Genomic DNA, 20,913 nt, shown 5'->3' with positions numbered 1-20,913 from the left:
ATAGACGCGTGTCTTAGAACTAAACAATAAACTTGTCTCATTCTGATCTGTTTTTCACGCAGGTCTAAGTATTATCCAGAAAAGCATGCAGTATAAATATTATATATGACACAATACAGCTCCATGTTTTTTATATGCATCTAATTCAGTTAAAGTTCCCTTTAAGGGTAAATTTCCAAAACGCACCCTCCCCCCCCCTCTTAAAAAATAAAGCATAAAGCGGACAGGGTACTTGCATGAATTTACAGGAGTATTAAAAAGGATGACAAATTAGACTCGATAATGAAATAATAATAATAACGATTTTATTCTCAACATCTCGAGATAGTGTACAATACTACCAGCTATACCTTCACATCTGCGATCATGACTAAAATTATATGTATATGTTATGTTATATATAATTGCATTAGTATATTTTAAGCATGCTTTATGTTTAAAAAGTTTTAAAAATCAAAATACTATAATAATAACAACAAAGAGAAGAAACAAAGAAACATGTGCGTTACAGAGAATTTAGTATAGTTTCCTGCGCATGACCCTATATTATAGTTTTACCGATCAAAGTTTGACCTGTTCATAGAAATTGTATAATGTAAGCATTATTAACGATTAAGTTATCTCTTCTAAAACGTTCAGCCAGGAAATTGTCCCTTTCTAATCTACTCCCAGTCTTGGTCTAGTCTAGGGTCAGGGGACAAACTTTAAGCGTAATTTAACGTTTAGGAATTCTCATCTTCTACAGATTCTTATGCTTTTGATAACTTTCATTCCCTCGGTACGTAAAATCGCGTTTTTCCAGGAAAAGATCAAGCAGTTAAATGTACCATTCATTGCGTCAATGGTTCGAGCCCAGATTCCAAGAAGGGCTGGATAATCAAAAACTTTTTCATCGGAAATTATCCTCAGCACAATGTAGACAAACAATGGAAGAGACAGCGCCGCAAAACAAGCGACTGCTAGCAAGCAACTCGATATATTCTTTAAAGAAAACTTCTTCGTGATATCGGGACGACTTTTCTTCGCGATTGCAAAGAGCTTGTAGTTCATGAACAACATCGGAGGAGCGAATATAATTAAAAATATGAGGACAGCAACGTAGTATCGGAAGACAGAGTTTAGATGCATCAGGATTAAAATTAGTTGGACAAATATCAAAATTCCAAGAAGAATTAAAAGTTTTTCTTTTGTTACAGATGTTCGATGAAAGATGGGATAATATGTCGCTAAATATCGATCGAAACTCATCACCAAAAGAGCCAGCAAAGAAAAGCCAATGAAGGCAGCTGAATAATAATAGTACAAACTTTCGTTGATAATCCCGGTCAACCATAAAATCGACATAGTGGCTATCGCTGGATGATTAGTTAAGACCACGAGCAAATCGCAACAGGACAACACCATGATCATAAAATAACACAATTTCTTTCGAAGCTGCGCTGATCTCCAAAAACTGATTATAACTAAGGAATTTAAACATATTCCTGATAGAAAGAAACATATATTGACAAGAAACAAGAATATCAGGTTGAGGAAAAAGATGAGCTCCATCATGGAGCGATTTCGGTTTTTCGATGAGCTAAAAGCAAGCGATCTATAGGAAGTCTTGGGATCGAGCAAAGAATATATATCCTGGAATATACATGCAAATTTGCTGAATATAAGCGTTAAATTTATTATTAATTAGAATAAAAGACAGCAGGTGAACAAACAGCAGGTGAAGTGAATAACGTTTAGTTAAAAAAAAATCAGCAGCTTCTAAAGAAAATTTGAAATGCTTCAAGAGCAGTGACGTTAAGAAATTAAAACTGTCATTCAATTTTAAAACTGAATTAAACGCATTTAGCTTTTAACAAGAGCGTTGCATTCACTTAAGTCTTAAGTTAGGCCCACAATTTACATTAAATCAAGCAACGCTATAAATAAAACCATGCACCTTCACCCAGAAGCTCATTATGAGCAGTTGCAGCAATTTAAATAATCAAGTGCAGTAAGGCTTTGAGCATCAAGTGGTCCACGTTAGACAATAGTTCTTTAATTTTTTTAAATATAGGAACTAGACATGTACATGCTAAGATATAAAATTGTTTTAAATATATCGATCCAAAATTATCGCACATTATCTACCCCATATAGCAACAGATAATTTGTCACATGACAATTAACGTGCGCGTTTTTAGATGGAACGAACACATTATCGTGACGCCATTTTAATAGCGTGTTAAAAACACTCAACTTGAATCCGCAGTCTTTAAAGTACTTTTAGAAATTTATCCGACTATGGCGGCGCCACATGTTTTTACGGTGTTACGAAATTCGAAATTCGACTTCTTCGGAGGCCAATTACTTTCGCGAGAGAAAACATTAGAACTTAAAAATTTTAGATCCAGTTTACTTCAAAAAACAAAATAGTTTATAATTTCGTGCGGTCCCTAACCATTTCTACATGTTTGACTGGGGAGGAATTTTTATAGTAGTACATTCTGACCATAACACTCTTTACTATCTTCTTAACACCATGTTGTAGTACAGATGTAAGAATATAAGTTATAAATTAAGTTTTAATGTACGAAGTAACAGTATAAATAAAATTATTTATGGATATTATGACACCTGTTTCGGCGGTCATTAGTTTGCAAATTTAGACAACAATCTAAAATCTTCTAAAAGGCGAATTTAATGGCACTTCATAGTGGGAATTTTTAAACCATTTCAAAACCTAATTATAAAACGGACTTTAAAAAATGTCTGTACAAAGTTAGACCTATAATACATTCGTATGATTTAAACTATTCTCACTTATGCTTGTTTGTATTAAGGGTATATATTAAAATGTATAGTTCTGGACGTGTCCTATAGAATTTAACTGTACTCTTATTCAGTTAGAAGATATCAATACAGTTTTTTTAAGGAGAAACAGAAGTTATTACGAAAGACTTGCGCTGAAATTGTTTCTTTTTAACCGTGTTTACTATAGTCTAAGGGTCAGGAGACAATATTCATCCTTCGGGATATTCTACTGAGTATTTAAGATCGTCAGCTCCAGCAGATTTTTATGCTTTTGATAACTTTCATTCCCTCGGTGCGTAAAATCTTGTTTTTCCAGTAAAAGATCAAGCAGTTAAATGTAGCATTCATTGAGCCGATGGTTAAAGACCAGATTCCAACGAGATATGCATCATTAAAAGAATACCCTTTTTCTCTTGAGTTCATCCTCAGTCCAATGTAGACAAACGTTGGAATGGACAGTGCCATCAAACAAGCGACTGCTAGCAAGCAACTCGATATTTTCTTCAAAGAAAACCTGTTTCTCGTGTCTGGCGATATTCTTCTGTTTCCACGACTTTTCCTTGCGATTGTAAACAGCTTGTAGTTCACGAACAACATCAAAGGAGCGAAAATTGCAAGAAAAACAAGAGCGGCCACTTCGGGAGAAATTACAAAGTTCAAAGTCAGCAGATTTTGGACAGAAATCAGCATTGCAAGAAGAGTTAAAAGTTTTCCCTTCGTTACGGATGTTCGATGAAAGATCGGATAATATGTCGCTAAATATCGATCAAAATTCATCGTTAAGAGAGCCTGTGAGGAAAATCCCAGAAAAGCAGATGATATTGTGGGTAAGCGATACGCCAAACCCTCATCAACATCCATGGTCAGCAATAACATCGCGATAGTTGTCACCGTGGGATGAACAGTCAGAGCCAAAAGCAAATCGCAACAGGACAAAACCATGATCATGAAATAACATAATTTCTTTCGAAGCTGCGCTGATCTCCAGAAACTGATTATGACCAAGGAATTTAAAAATATTCCCGAGAAAAAGAAACATAGATTCACAACAATCAGGAATATCAAGTTGAGAAAATATCTAAACTCCATCTTGGAGTGATGATCAGTTTTTCGATGGGCTGCAAGCAAGTGATCTTTGGAAGGTCTTGGAAGCAATATAGACATGCAAATTTGCGCGAAGTGTTATATTTATTATTTATAACAACAATGTAGAAAGGTTAGATTGAAGTGCATGCAGGTGTTGTACGTAGGAACATAGGTAGCCCAGAGGCATGTGTCCTGTTTCATGTATTGCGGTCAATGACGATGGGTCAGTCTGACCCACAACAAGTGAACAGAGTTCTTTTAAGGTTTTGCACGGTGTTGTTAAATAGTCAAAAATGTTTGTCATATACACCATGTAATTTATTCATTTATAAGCTTTTGGCCCGTAAGCCCGGGCCATCCCAAGAGAAAATATTAAATTACAAAAATATAATAATATAAAATAATAATATAAAAATTTCTAAGTATAAAACAAACTTATGTGCGCAAGCACATTACGCAAAGTTTCTCAAAGTTTTCACATCATGCCAAGCTTACGTTTGCGTGATGTGCTAGCGCATGCACTTAACTTTGTTTGTATAATTAAAATTTTTTCTGATGATGGCCCGCGGGCTCACGGTCCGAAAGCTTAGCAATAAATAAATTACATGGTGTATATCACTTTGACTTAATTAAGGTCTACAATATTGCATTTTTTGACTAAGTTAACAGAGGTTCAACTTGAGATGCCTAAACAGAGCGACGACGATAAGAAATTAAAACTGTCATTTCATTTTATTCTTAAATAACTGAAGTTAGCTTAGAGCAAAATAAATACATTACCTTAATTAAGGTCTACAATATTGCATCTTTTGACTAAGTTAACAGAGGTTCTGCTAATTATAAGGTTGCTAAAAACCTCTAAATAAAAATTTTAGTTGTTCAATCTCGACTCTGCATGCATGTCATTGACGAGAGTGTCAACTATACATGGTTACAAGACCACGAGCGAATGCGCCGCGCCGCTGTCAACAATTTAAGACGGAGAAAAATAAGTAGTCCGTCAGATTAACAAACGACTGCACGTATACGAGACCGCACGTATAATTACATGTGACCCGGTCAGATGTTATATTTCGTACTTTATACTGAACGAACTTTCCACGTGAATCGAATTTTCCACGTGAATCGAATTTTCCACGTGAATCGAACTTTCCACGTGCCGAACCTAATGTTCATGAGCTAAAGTCTTTGCTTAAGTTCATTTGCATTCGATTCGGCACCCGTGGTCTTAATCGTGTAGTTGGCACTCTCATCAATAACATGCAGCGTCGAAACTGAACAACCAAAACTTTACATTTTGATTTAGAGGTTTTTGCAACCCTCAAGGCAGAGCCTCTGTCGACTTGTTATAGGTCAGATGTTATAACATCTATCTTACTTTATATTGAACAAAGAGTGCATTGCATAGTCCTAACACCTATATATAGATACACATACATGATTATGCATCTCGCTTGGGAGTTATTAGTTAGTGTTGTTTTCAAAAACAACTTGAGATGCTTCAAGAGGGCAGCGACGCTAAGAAATTAAAACTGTCATTTCATTTTAAATTTTAAATAACTGCAGTTAGCTTGGAGCAAGACGGATACATTCACTTATAATTAAAGTCCACAATAATGCATTTATGCTTCTTTATATCTAAAGAGCAAATTGAATGCATGCATGGTTCTAAAAGTGTCCTAGCACTGAACGATAAACTAACGTTATAATTCTGATCCGATTTTCATATAGAGGTCTTAAGCCGGTTTTCAATTAGCGATACTTTTCGCACGAATAGACATTCTACTTTTTTTTTAGAGCGCTCAACTCCAACCTTCTGGAACAAATTGCTCAAATACAAAAGAATAAAGTCGCTTCGCGCGAAAAACATTGCTAGTGGAAAACCGGCTTACTGCTGGTTTTCAACTAGCGTTATTTTTTCGCACGAAGCGTCTTTATTGTTTTGTATTTGAGCAATTTCATCTAGATGGTTGCAGTTAAGAGCTCTGAAGCAAAGGTAAAATATCACTTCGCGTGAAACGCTAGCGGAAGACCGGCTTAAGAAGTATCAATACGAAATAATTTGCGCTGTCATACCAATTTTTTTCCATGCTTTTTTATGCATTACATCACAAAAACTATTGAAGATTACTAGATTCGATAGAGAAATGATAGTAATAATAATAAGAAGAACGATTTAATTGCGGCATCGTGAGATAGCATAGCGCTACATGTGCAATCCCAACTAAAATTACCTAACTATATAGGCCTATGTAATGTTATAATTGTCGATATTTTATCTTAAGCATGCTTTACATTAAAATCGTTCTCAAAAATTATAAATGTTAATAAATAAGAACAACGGGGAGACGAATTCAATCATGTGTGTTATGGTGATGAATTTTGAGTATTTCTCTGCGCGTCCATGTTCCTATTATGGTTTTAGCGATCAGAGTATGGCCATGGTTTGTATCACAATGGTCAATGTATAAGCATTATTGACGAATATATTATTTTTGCTAAAACGTTCTGCCAGGAAATTGTCCCTTTCTAAACTTTTTCTAGTCTTTGTTGCTATAGTCTATGATCAGGAGACAAATTTTAAGCACTAGAATTCCTAATTTAACGTTAAGAATTGTCATCTCCTGCAAATTTTTATGCCTTTGATTACTTTCATTCCCTCGACGCGTAAAATCCTGTTTTTCCAGTAAAAGATCAAGCAGTTAAATGTACCATTCATTGACCAAATTATTAGACTCCACAATCCAGCAACGCCTACATCACGCAGTTTAGACAATCCTTTTTCTTCTGAGTTCATTCCCAGTCCAATGTAGACAAACGATGGAATGGACAGCGCCACAAAACAACCGACTGCTAGCAAGCAACTCGATATATTCTTTAAAGAAAACCTCTTCTTGATATCGGGTGATATTCCTCTGTTTTCACGACTTTTCCTCGCGATTGCAAAGAGCTTGTGGTTCATGAACAACATCGGAGGAGCGATAATCATAAAAAAAACGAGGGCAGCAACATGGAAGGTGATGACAAAGTTGAGACGCATCAGGAATAAAATGAATGGGACAAGAATAAGTATTCCAAGAAGAGTTAAAAGTTTTCCTTTCGTTACAGATGTTCGATGAAATATTGGATGGTGTGTCGCTAAATATCGATCAAAATTCATCACCAAAAGAGCCAGTAACGAAACGCCGATTAAGGCAGTTGATGTACTGTTTAAGATAATCCATATGCTATTGTTTATATTCCCAGTCAACCCCAAAATCAAGTTAGTTGTCATACATGGATAAATAGTTATGATCACAAGCAAATCGCAACAAGACAAAACCATGATCATGAAATAACACAATTTCTTTCGAAGTTGCGCTGATCTCCAGAAACTGATTATGACCAAGGAATTTAAACATATTCCCGAGAAAAAGAAGCATATATTCACAACAAACATAAATATCAAGTTGAGAGAATATCTGAACTCCATCTTTGAGACATTTCACTTTTTCGATGGGCTACGCGAGCATGCGATCTATCTAGGAGGAGATCTTGGGAGTAATGAATAAACTTCTCTAATTTGCGCGATACTTATGTGTCATGTATATATTATTTATTACAATAATGTTGAAATACAACTATATTTATAATATATAATGAGTTTCATTTGTTATTATCAACAACTAAAACTGTTTTACCACAGCAGAAAATTATTTGAGATGTCTCAAGAGGAGAGAGAAATTAAAACTGTCATTTAATTACAAAACTTACCAAAAGCACTTGGCTTAGAACAAGATCGTTGCATCCACTTGAGTAAGGCCTACAATAATGCACTAAATGACGCTTGGACTTGGTGCTTTATTTAAAGCCGTGAATTCATCAAAAAAACCTTCAATCACAAGCTATGTATTAATAGTTGCAGCCAAATAAAATCACCACGGCAGAAACATTTCATAGAAATAAATAAAACGAGAAGTTTGCTTCGAAACGTTATGTTTTGTGATAATTGCCTGCGAGGTTCCAAATTAAAGCAATATATTCGCCAATCTAGTTTCTGAAATAAGCGATATATATATATATATATATATATATATATATATATATATATATATATATATATATATATATACACATATATATATATATATTATATATTATATATATATATATATATATATATATATATATATATATATATATAGCAACACGCTTTAAAACATAAAAGTATGAAAGTTGCGATGCAAAACGTTTCTTAAAATCGTGAAGAATATTTCATTTTCAGATATATTCTCATTCTCATCTGTTCGATATATTTTCGGTCGTGGTAACGTAAAACAACAATATATAGTTAAAACCATTTTGGCATAAGTTGTTTATAAACAACCTGAGAGGTCACAAGAAAGACGGCGAGACATATAAAGATGAAATTTGTCGGTAAATGGAAATTAAGCCAGCTTTTAAACTAAAGATAACAGTGGCCCAGAAAATTAAAGGAATATAATCATACAGTAACTTCTAAATTTCTATACGTTCGAAAAGAGAGTATTCATATCTCTACGTGACGTGATAATATTAGTTAACGTATATGAAAGCCACATGCAGAGTATAGCTATATAAAGACTTAACCTAAGACAAGCATCTTGCAACACATAGCAAGACCTGTTTCAGACGTCGAACTTTTCATGTGCCTAATGTTAATGAGCTTAACGCCTGTATTCTAAAAGCTCACTCACACTCAAACTCATTGAATGGGAGATCTTAATCTTCTCATAACGTCTCAATGGCGGTATTTCGAGCCGAATATAGGGGCTTGATTTTCAGTTATTTACCTTATATCAATATGAAATAATTTGCGCTGTCATACCAATTTTTCTCACACAAAACAACTCCATGCTTTTTATTCATTACATCACAAGAACTATTGAAGATTATTATATTCGATACAGAGAAACAATAACAACAATATTAACGATTTAAATGCGGTATCGTGAGATAGTAGCGCTACATTTGCGATCCCAACTGAAATGATCTAACTATAGGCCTATGTAATGTTATAATTGCCTATATTTTATTTTAAGCATGCTTTACATTAAAATTGTTCTTAAAAAAACTAAATGCTAATAAATAAGAACAACGGGGAGACGAATTCAACCATGTGTGTTATGGTGATGAATTTTGGGTATTTCTCTGCGCGTCCATGTCCCTATTATGGTTTTAGCGATCAGAGTTTGGCCATGGTTTGTATCACAATGGTCAATCTATAAGCATTATTGACGAATATATTATTTTTGCTAACACGTTCTGCCAGGAAATTGTCCGTTTCTAAACTTTTCCTAGTATTTGCTGCTATAGTCTAAGATCAGGCGACAAACTTTAAGCACTGGAATTCCTAATTTAACGTTAACAATTGTCATCTCCTGCAAATTTTTATGCCTTTGATAACTTTCATTCCCTCGACGCGTAAAATCCTGTTTTTCCAGTAAAAGATCAAGCAGTTAAATGTACCATTCATTGACCAAATTATTAGACTCCACAATCCAGCAAAGTCTACATCACGCAGTTTAGAAAATCCTTTTTCTTCTGAGTTCATTCTCAGTCCAATGTAGACAAACGATGGAATGAACAGCGCCACAAAACAAGCGACTGCTAGCAAGCAACTCGATATATTCCTTTTAAAGAAAACCTATTCTTGATATCGGGTGATATTCCTCTGTTTCCACGACTTTTCCTCGCGATTGCAAAGAGCTTGTAGTTTATGAACAACATCGGAGGAGCGATAATAATGAAAAAAACGAGGACAGCAACATGGAGGGTGATGACAAAGTTTAGACGCAGACGTTGGGACAAGAATTAGTATTCCAAGAAGAGTTAAAAGTTTTCCCTTCGTTACAGATGTTCGATGAAATATTGGATGATGTGTCGCTAAGTATCGATCAAAATTCATCACCAAAAGAGCCAGTAACGAAACGGCGATTAAGGCAGTTGATGTATAGTTTAAGGTAATCCATATGCTATTGTTCACATTCCCAGTCAACCATAAAATCAAGTTAGTTGTCATACATGGATAAATAGTTAAGACCGCAAGCAAATCGCAACAGGACAAAACCATGATCATGAAATAACACAATTTCTTTCGAAGTTGCGCTGATCTCCAGAAACTGATATAACCAAGGAATTTAAACATATTCCCGAGAAAAAGAAGCATATATTTACAACAAACATAAATATCAAGTTGAGAGAATATCTAAACTCCATCTTTGAGAGATTTCACTTTTTCGATGGGCTACGCGAGCATGCGATCAATCTAGGAGGAGATCTTGGGAGTAATGAATAAACTTCTATAATTTGCGCGATATAAGTGTGTCATGTGTATATTATTTATTACAATAATGTTCAAATATAACTATTTATAATATATAATAAGTTTCATTTGTTATTATCAACAACTAAAATGTTTACCACAGCGGCAAATTATTTGAGATGTCTCAAGAGGAGAGAGAAATTAAAACTGTCATTTAATTACTACAAAACTTTCCAAAAGCACTTGGCTTAGAACAAGATCGTTGCATCCACTTGAGTAAGGCCTACAATAATGCACTAAATTAAGCTTGGACTTGGTGCTTTATTTAAAGCCGTGAATTCATCACAAAAACCTTCAATCACAAACTATATGTATTAACAGTTGCAGCCAAATAAAATCACCACCGCAGAAACATTTCATAGAAATAAATAAAAAGTGAAGTTTGCTTCGAAACGTTTAGTTCTGTGATAATTGCCTGCGAGGTTCCAAATTAAAGCAATATATTTGCCAATCTAGTTTCTGAAATAAGCGATATATATATATAGCAACATGCTTTAAAGCATAAAAGTATCAAAGTTGCGATGCAAAACGTTTCTTAAAATCATAAAGAATATTTTATTTTTAGATATATTCTCATTCTCGTCTGTTCGATATATTTTCGGTCGTGGTAACGTAAAACAACAATATATAGTTGAAACCGTTTCGGCATAAGTTGTTTATAAACAACCTAAGAGGTCACAAGAAAGGCGGCGAGACATATAAAGATGAAATTTGTCGGTAAATGGAAATTAAGTGCGCTGTTACACTAAAGATAACAGTGGCCGAGAAAATTAAAGGAATATAATCATGCAGTAACTTCTAAATTTCTATACGTTTGAAAAGCGAATATTCATACCTCTATGTGACGTTAAGCCGGTTTTCCACTAGCGATATTTTTCGCGCGAAGCGACTTTATTCCTTTGTATTCGAGCAATTTGTTCCAGATGGTTGCAGTTGAGAGCTCTGGAACAAAAGTAAAATGTCGATTCGCGCTAAAAATATCGCTAGTGGAAAACCGGCTTTATAATATTAGTGAACCTAAGAAAGCCACATGCAGATTATAGCTATAAGACTTAACCTAAGACAAGCATCTTGCAACACATAGTAAGACCTGTTTCAGACGTCGAACTTTTCATGTGCCTAACGTTAATGAGCTTAACGCCTGTATTCTAAAGGCTCACTCACACTCAAAATCATTGAGTGGGAGATCTTAATCTTCTCATAACGTTTCAATGGCGGTATTTCGAGCCGAATATAGGGGCTTGATTTTCAGTTATTTACCTTATATCAATATGAAATAATTTGAGCTGTCATACCAATTTTTCTCACAGAAAACAACTCCATGCTTTTTATGCATTACATCACAAGAACTATTGAAGATTATTAGATTCGATACAGAGAAATAATAATAACAATATTAACGATTTAATTGCGGCATCGTGAGATAGTAGCGCTACATTTGCGATCCAAACTAAAATTATTTAACTATAGGCCTATGTAATGTTATAATTGTCGATATTTTATTTTAGGCATGCTTTACATTAAAATTGTTCTTAAAAAGACTAAATGCTAATAAATAAGAACAACGAGGAAACGAACTCAATCATATGTGTTATGGTCATGAATTATGGGTATTTCTCTGCGCGTCCATGTCCCTATTATGGTTTTAGCGATCAGAGTTTGGCCATGGTTTGTATCACAATGGTCAATGTATATGCATTATTGACGAATATATTATTTTTGCTAAAACGTTCTGCCAGGAAATTGTCCCTTTCTAAACTTTTGCTAGTCTTTGTTGCTATAGTCTAAGATCAGGAGACAAATTTTAAGCACTGGAATTCCTTAACGTTAAGAATTGTCATCTCCTGCAAATTTTTATGCCTTTGATAACTTTCATTCCTTTGACGCGTAAGATCCTGTTTTTCCAGTAAAAGATCAAGCAGTTAAATGTAGCATTCATTGTGCCAATTGTTTGAGCCCACAATCCAGCAACGTCTACATCACGCAGTTTAGAGAATCTTTTTTCTTCTGAGTTCATTCTCAGTCCAATGGCGACAAACGATGGAATATACAGCGCCACAAAACAAGCGACTGCTAGCAAGCAACTCGATATATTCTTTAAAGAAAACCTCTTCTTGGTATCGGGTGATATTCCTCTGTTTCCACGACTTTTCCTCGCGATTGCAAAGAGCTTGTAGTTCATAAACAACATCGGAGAAGCGGATATAATGAAAAATAGGAGGACAGCAACGTGGAAGGGGATGACAGAGTTTAGAGACATCAGGAATAAAATGAATGGGACAAGAATAAGTATTCCAAGAAGAGTCAAAAGTTTTCCCTTCGTTACAGATGTTCGATGAAGTATTGGATGATGTGTCGCTAAATATCGATCAACATTCATCACCAAAAGAGCCAGTAACGAAACGCCGATAAAGGCAATTGATGTATAGTTTAAGGTAGTCCATATGCTATTGTTTATATTCCCAGTCAACCACAAAATCAAGTTAGTTGTCATACATGGATGAATAGTTATGATCACGAGCATATCGCAACAGGATAAAACCATGATCATGAAATAACACAATTTCTTTCGAAGCTCCGCTGATCTCCAGAAACTGATTATGACCAAGGAATTTAAACATATTCCCGAGAAAAAGAAACATATATTCACAACAAACAGAAATATCAAGTTGAGAGAATATCTGAACTCCATCTTTGAGAGTTTTCACTTTTTCGATGGGCTACGCGAGCATGCGATCTATATATGAGCAAATCTTGGCAGTAATCAATAAACGTCTATAATTTGCGCGATATAAGTGTTATGTATATATTATTTATTACAATAATGTTCAAATATAACTATTACTAATATATAAAAAGTTTCATTTGTTATCATCAACAACTAAAACTGTTTACCACAGCGGCAAATTATTTCAGATGTCTCAAGAGGAGAGAGAGAAATTAAAACTGTTATTTAATTACAAAACTTACCAAAAGCACTTGGCTTAGAACAAGATCGTTGCATCCACTTGAGTAAGGCCTACAATAATGCACTCAATCAAGCTTGAACTTGGTGCTATATTTAAAGCCATCAATTCATCACAAAAACCTTCAACCACAAGCTATATATGTATTAATAATAGTTGCGGCCAAATAAAATCACTGCGGCAGAAACATTTCATAAAAATAAATAAAAAGTGAAGTTTGCTTCGAAACCGTCAAGTTCTGCGATAATTGCCTGCGAGGTTCAAATTAAAGCAATATATTCGCCAATCTAGTTTCTAAAATAAGCGATATACATAGCCACATGCTTTAAAACATAAAAATATGAAAGTTGCGATGCAAAACGTTTCTTAAAATCGTAATGAATATTTTATTTTCAGATATATTCTCATTCTCGCCTGTTCGATTACTTCGATATATTTTCGGTCCTGGTAACGTAAAACAACAATATATAGTTAAAACCGTTTCGGCATCATGCCACATGATAAACAACCTAAGGGGTCAAAAGAAAGGCGGCGAGATATATAAAAATGAAACTTGTCGGTAAATGGGAATTATTACCCCGAATTAAGCCGGCTTTTACACTAAAGATAACAGTGGTCCAGCTAAAAAATTAAAGGAATATAATCATGCAGCAACTCAAGTTCTAAATTTCTATACGTTGGAAAAGAGAGTATTCTCTATTATGAGCAAGGAATTTAAAAACATTCTTCAGAGAAAGAAACATGTATTCACAACAAACAGGAATATCAAGTTCAGAAAATAATTTAACTCCATAAAGAGATTTCAGTTTTTCGATGAGCTAAAAGCAAGTGATCAATAAAAAAAGTCTTGGAAGCAATATATAGACATGCAAATTTGCGAAAAGCGTTAAATTTATTATATATCACAATGTTAAAATACAACTGTTCAAAAATTTCAATTGTTGAAAGGTTTTATTAAAGTACAGGTGTTGTACGTAGGAACATAGGCAGCCCCCACGTATGTGTCCTGTTTCATATTGCGGTCAATGACAATGAGTTAGTTTGATCCACAACAAGTGAACAGAGGTTCTGCTAAGGTTGGTAAAAACCTCGAAATTAAAATGCAAAATTTTAGTTGTTTAATTTCGACCCTGTAGTTGGACTCTTGTCAATAACATGCATCTGCGGTCGAAATTGAACAACTAAAATTTTACATTTTAATTTTGAGGTTTTTACCATGCAACCTTAGCAGAACCTCTGTTAACTTGTTGTGGGTCAGATGCTATATTTCGTACTTATATATATGAACGAGGAGTGCATGCATTGCATAGTCCTAAACACCGGCCTAGGCCTATATAGATAAACATACATAATTTTAGATCTTTCTCAGAAGTTATTAGTTTGATGTTTTCAAAAACAACTTGAGATTCCTCAAGATGCGGCGACGCTAAGAAATTAAATTTAAATTTCATTTAATTTTAAACCTTAAATAACTGCAGTTTGCTTGGAGCAAGATGGATACGTCACGATTTTCATAGAGGTCTAAAAGCCGGTTTTCCACTAGCGATATTTTTCGCGCGAAGCGACTTTATTCTTTTGTATAGCCGGTTTCCCACTAGCGATATTTTTCGCGCGGAGTGACTTTATTCCTTTGTATTTGAGCAATTTGTTCCAGATGGTTGCAGTTGAGAGCTCTGGAACAAAAGTAAAATGTCGATTCTCGCGAAAAATATCGCTAGTGGAAAACCTGCTTACTTAAGCAATTTGATCTAGATGGTCGCAGTTGAGCTTGCACGGTTTCAATTTTTCAATCAGAAATTATTGTGCATGATATGAAATATTATCACACAAAACAAGTCCATGCTTTTTACATGCATTACATCAGGAGAATTATACTAGATTCGATAGAGAAATATTAATAATAACGATTTACTAAAATTATGTAGCTATAGGCCTATATGTAATGTTACTATTGTCAATAATTTATTTCAAACATGCTTTATATATTAAAATTGTTTTTAAAAATACTAAATGCTAATAAATAAGAACAACAAGGAAACAAACTCAATCATATATGTTATATACTTAGTATTGACTATTTCTCTGCCCGTCCATGTCCCTATTATGGTTTGAGCGATCAGAGTTTGGCCATGGTTTGTATATCACTATGTACAATGTATATAAGCATTATTGACGAATACATTATATTTGCTAAACGTTCCGCCATCGCTATTCTTTCTTGCCAGGGTAAAGTCAGGGGACAAACTTTAAGCACTAGCTGGAATTCTTAATTTAACGAAGAATTGTCATTTCCTGCAGATTTTTATGTCTTTGATAATTTTATTCCCTCGTGCGTGTAAAATTTTTTTTTTTCAAGTAAAAGATCAGGCAGTTAAATGTATAGGCTATAGCATTCATTGAGAAAATGTTTTTGGCCCACAACTTATCAAGGTCTGAATCACTCTTCTAAAACCTTTCTCCCTCCGAGTCCGTCTACAGTCCAATGGTGGTCGACAAATGCTGCAGTGAGCAGTGCTTCCATCGGCATGACTTAATCGATAGTCACTTCTTGCATATTTTTATGCTTTTGATAACTCTCATTCCCTCGGTGCGTAAAATCCTGTTCTTCCAGTAAAATATTAAACAATTGAATGTACTATTCATTGAGCCGATGGTTTGACACCAGCTTCCAACAAGATATATAGAATAAAAACCCTTTTTCTCCTGAGTTCATCTTCAGTCCAACGTAGACAAACGATGGAATGGACAGTGCCGTCAAACAAGCGACTGCTAGCAAGCAACTAGATATATGTTTTAAAGAAAACCTCTTCTTGATATCGGGTGATATTCCTCTGTTTTCACGACTTTTCCTCGCGATTGCAAAGAGCTTGTAGTTGATGAACAACATCGGAGGGGCGAAGGTAATTAAAAAAACGAGAACAACAACATGGAAGGTTATGACAAAGTTTAGATACATCAGGAATAAAATGAATGGGATAAAAATAAGTATTCCAAGAAGAGACGAAAGTTTTCCCTTCGTTACAGATGTTCGATGAAAGATGGGATGATATGTCGCTAAATATCGATCGAAATTCATCACCAAAAGAGCCTGTAACGAAAACAAATGAAGAAAGCCAAATAATCATTATAGTGCAAACTTTCGTTTGTAATCTGGTCAACATAACATCCCAGTAGTTACTATCGCGGTATGATTGTTAGACCGCAAGCAGATCGCAACAGGACAAAACCATGATCATGAAATAACACAATTTCTTTCGAAGCTGGGCTGATCTCCAGAAACTGATTATGACCAAGGAATTTAAACATATTCCCGAAAAGAAGAAACATACATTCACAACGAACAAAAATATCAAGTTCAGAAAATATCTGAACTCCATCATGGAGCGATTTCGGTGTTTTGATGAGTCTTGGAAGCAGTGAATATGCACGCAAGTTAGCGCGATTTAAGTGTTATATTAAATTTATTATTCATTACCAGAAATTTGCAACATGGTGATCTGCATAATAATACACTAATTTGCATTTAACCTTTATAACATTATGGACTTCAACTTTTATTATAAAATACATTCCAAAATGACACAATTTTTTACGAAGCTGTGCTGATCTCCAGAAACTGATAATGACCAAGAAATTTAAACATATTCCCGAGGGAAAGAAACACATATTCACAACAAACAAAAATATAAAGTTGAAGAAATATTTCAACTCCATCATGATTCGATGAGCTAAAAGCAAGCGCAAGAGGTCTTAGGAGAAATGAATATACATGCAAATTTGCGCGATATGAGTGCTTCATATATTATTTATGAGAATATTGTTCAAATATGCTTATATATAAAACTGCTTACATCTAACATGATGCATTTGTTGTAAGACTTGAAGTACATGTGTTAGTAGTACTAACCTTGCCCTATAAGAACGCGAGAATAACTCGAGAATAATATAATAACGATTTTATTTACATAATCTCGAGATATAGTAGCTCCACATCTGAGATTTTGACTAAAATTATCTGACTATGTAATGTTATAATTGTCTATAATTTAAAAACAGGCAAAACCATGATCATGAAATAACTAAATTTTTAGAAGCTGCGCTGATCTCCAGAAACTGATTATGACCAAACAATTTAATAAAACATATTCCCGAGAGAAAGAAACACGTATTCACAACGATCAAAATATCTGAATTCCATCATACAGCGATTTTCGAGGACCTGCAAGCAAGCGCAGCTATAGCAAGCCTTGGGAGAAATGAATATACACGCAAATTTGCGCAATATCAGTGTTAAATTTATTATTCATATGCATCACCTGAAATTTCAGACATGGTGATCTGCATACATACTAATTTGCATTTATATAGGTTCCAATATAACCAGGGAGCAGCGTGGCAGCGTCTTCAAACAACTTAGCATCAAATGTGGTATAACAACTGCCTAAAACAGACAAAACACTTCTCGACGTTTCGACTTGAGGGCCTTCGTCAGGAGAGTTAGTATGGGAAACTAACTCATACTAAATCTCCTGACGAAGGCCCTCAGGTCGAAACGTCGAGAAGTGTTTTGCCTATTTTAGGCAGTTGTTAACCACATTTGATGCTAAGTAATTTGCATTTAAGTTTTAACATTATGGCTTTTAACTTTTACTATATAAAATACGTATATAATAAAAAGTACAAAACTTAAAATTTTCCTCGACCTTGCCTAGCGTTTACCAACCATATCACGCAGTTTTGATGATCGAATTACTTACCTTGGATACCAAAGGTAAAATATTTGGGTACCAACACGTTCCTAAACAGCTGCTTTATTTGAAGGCCATTGCGTATGGATGAAATGCACAAAAATGGATGAAATTTGTACTCGAATGCTATTATGTATGGATGAAATGCAGGCGACAGGCGACAGCCATTTCATCGCCAATTCCTGGTTATACAAGTCGCAATTGTTGATGAAGAGCAGGTAAGATTAACTTGCACGCAGGCAAGAGTAACTTGCCGGGTTATGCTAAATTTCTACCCGCAAAATATCACCGCCAGCCATATTTGCCCGAGAAGGGCCTGCGGAGGAGGTAGCGGGTTATGTATGCAACCAGAACGAAATGTAAACAAAGAAACAGCAGGTGAACAATCTTAATATTCTTTGACTTACCTCGGCTGGTAAACGGAAATAACGTTTGGATAAAAACCAGCGCATAGAACAGCTTTGATTAGGGATTTGTTGTCTGGAAACAGATATTAGGAGAGAACTATTAGATTCTTGACAAGACACAGTTAATGATCGCTGATGTGCCAGCCACAATCTATATATAGTATCAAAAATATTTAACGTCTTTTCAATCTTTAATGGGCAACAAAAACATCTTACTGGAATTGTAATTCGCTGTCTCCTGATTGGGTTCAGCCGTTGAGATGAAACCAATAGAGCAAAGATGTTCAGCAAACTGTGTTTTCATATTCTTGATTGACTAAATGCGATAAACCTAGTTACATAGTATTCCGGTCGTTCGTTTAAACAGGAAAAACAAGTCTTTTTTGTTAAAAATATTATTTACAAACGAAACTACTTGCTAAGCAAGAGTCCCTAATGAAACGAGGAGCAATTTCGTTTTAAACTTTTGTCAGCAAATTTCTTTACATTTTTCAGGCTAAGCCAATCAAAATGCCTAAATAATGTACTTTTTCACCAGAAGTGGTCAAAATTTATGCATTCTGATTGGGTTACTGAAAATGTAAACAAAATTGCTGATTGGTCTAAAACGAAATCCCTCGTTTCGCCACAGGCTGAGTAAAGATCAATAAACAAGAACTTTCTGGGTTTTTATTCAGCGATATTCACCCTCGCTTTCAACGAATATTAAAGCGACAAAGATTTTCAAGAATTTTACCAGTAAGATTGAATGCGAAAGGAAATTGTCCCAACAAAATTGATAAGCATTTCCATGTGAGCTCGCAGACTCCCATTGCTAAATAAAATTGAAATCTTATCAGTCAAACAGAAACAATTTATGGAAATACAAAAACACATGGTACATAATGCACATCACGGTACATCGCATATGATGGTGGTACATAACATGATATTAGGGTACATTACATTATATCACAGTACATAACTTGATATCAAAGTACATAATATGATACCACGGTACATAACATGATATCAAGGTACATAACATGACATCACAGTACCTAACATGATACCACGACACATAAAATGATATCATGGTACACAAGATGATATCACGGTGAAAAACATACATTGAATGCTTCGTATAAAGCTAGATGATCACTTTGCGTTCCTTGGGAGAATCTGCGACGACTTTCGTCGGCTTGTCTTTCCATGTTCTACAAACATAAATATTAAAGAGTTAAGAATTAGATTAAAAGGCAATAAAAAGCAAACAGACTTGATGTTTTAAAGCTCCAGGAACAATCAATATTTTCACAAAAGAAAGAAAATATGAAACGAAGAAGTTAAGCAAACATTAGTGTAAAACAACGCAACTTCGTGGAAATTCAAGATGGTGGATATCAATAAATTTTACCCAACATTTTAAGAAGAGAAAATATTTTGAAAACTAGGCCAGATGCATGTATAACGAAAAACGTAAGAGAAGTTATTTAGTTTTAATTTCTATAAAAAAATTTCAGAGCTCACCAAAGGGACGACATAAGGATCGCGATATCCCATGCTCGACGCGATGGTTAGAACTGGGTCCAAGCACGACATGATGGCGCCAAACAGAATGATTTTCCCAATCCGTGGGTGGACGGGCAGGCGGGCTAAATGATGGCCAAGTGGAGTGAGGTTCTCATTGGAGTCAAACGCGTCCTAAAAAAACCAAAAACCATAATTTGTCATAGGAATGTTGACTAACCCATGAACATTTTTCAACCAGTTGTTTAAAGCTTGAGAAGGAACATTGAGGATAGTATAGGATAGTATAGGATCATATACGACAAAACAGGGTAGTGTGGGATAGCATGGGTTAAAAATGGATATCATTGAATCGCATTGGATAACATAAAGGTATGTACAAACTCTGTACGTAAAATAAAGATAGAAGGCATACAAAATTTGCAAGGCTGATTAAATTTCTCCCATTTTGGTATTTTACTCATTTTGGTATACGCTCTTTTTTGACAATTAAGCTGCAGGGAAACTCGATGCGTTCACTTACCAGTTGCATTAAAGTGGCGATAGCTTGTTGTATGGTTCCAATGGCTGGTGGTTCCAAAGCTTTACTTAAGAAAGGCTGTACCATTCCCAACTTCAAGCTCTATCGAATCAAAGTGAAATTTTGCATTCAGGCGATGGCTTACATGATCCCGTACATTTAAACTGCCAGTGAATGTCGTGAGCATGTCATCGTGGTTGATGTAATATAATATTCTAGGTATGTATGTAGACATCAATAAAAATTTTTTTTAAATATGTAAGCCACTTTGGAGATACCAATATGGGCAATTTGTGAACAAATTTCAATTTGATACACCAATTTTATTAACAAGAGCAGACTCCCCCTCTTTCCTTTTTCTGCACTTCTATTTACATATCTCTTACTTTAACTTGCAAACAGACTTCTTCCAGAGGAGTGCGAAGAATTTCTGGCTGCTGATACTCTGCCATTTCTTCAAAATGGTATTCCGTAAAGAGATAAAAACAGACTCCTTCTTGAACCCTGTAATTGAGCGATTGAAAGTATAACCTACACCAGTGAT

At 34.8% G+C, this 20,913-nt stretch overlaps 1 protein-coding gene across 1 annotated transcript in view; it reads right to left on the bottom strand.

The window, feature by feature from the left end:
- The window catches only part of LOC114520368 (ATP-dependent DNA/RNA helicase DHX36-like), a 75,378-nt gene that overhangs the window by 42,256 nt on the left and 12,209 nt on the right, over positions 1-20,913 (bottom strand). The window contains exons 22-28 of the mRNA XM_028540619.1: positions 20,756-20,873; positions 20,373-20,471; positions 19,850-20,023; positions 19,450-19,536; positions 19,077-19,154; positions 18,557-18,656; positions 18,341-18,413 (exon numbers count right to left, since the gene is read on the bottom strand). Of these exons, the coding sequence (XP_028396420.1) occupies positions 18,341-18,413; positions 18,557-18,656; positions 19,077-19,154; positions 19,450-19,536; positions 19,850-20,023; positions 20,373-20,471; positions 20,756-20,873 (729 nt within the window). The remainder of the gene's footprint in view (positions 1-18,340; positions 18,414-18,556; positions 18,657-19,076; positions 19,155-19,449; positions 19,537-19,849; positions 20,024-20,372; positions 20,472-20,755; positions 20,874-20,913) is intronic.

This window comes from Dendronephthya gigantea, unplaced genomic scaffold (genome assembly GCF_004324835.1).
Source record: "Dendronephthya gigantea isolate DGI-Jeju-01 unplaced genomic scaffold, DenGig_1.0 000016F, whole genome shotgun sequence".
Classification (NCBI taxonomy): Eukaryota; Metazoa; Cnidaria; class Anthozoa; order Malacalcyonacea; family Nephtheidae; genus Dendronephthya; species Dendronephthya gigantea.
The sequence above is the reverse complement of the archived record's forward strand: the minus strand, read 5'-3'. Positions and strand labels throughout refer to the sequence as shown.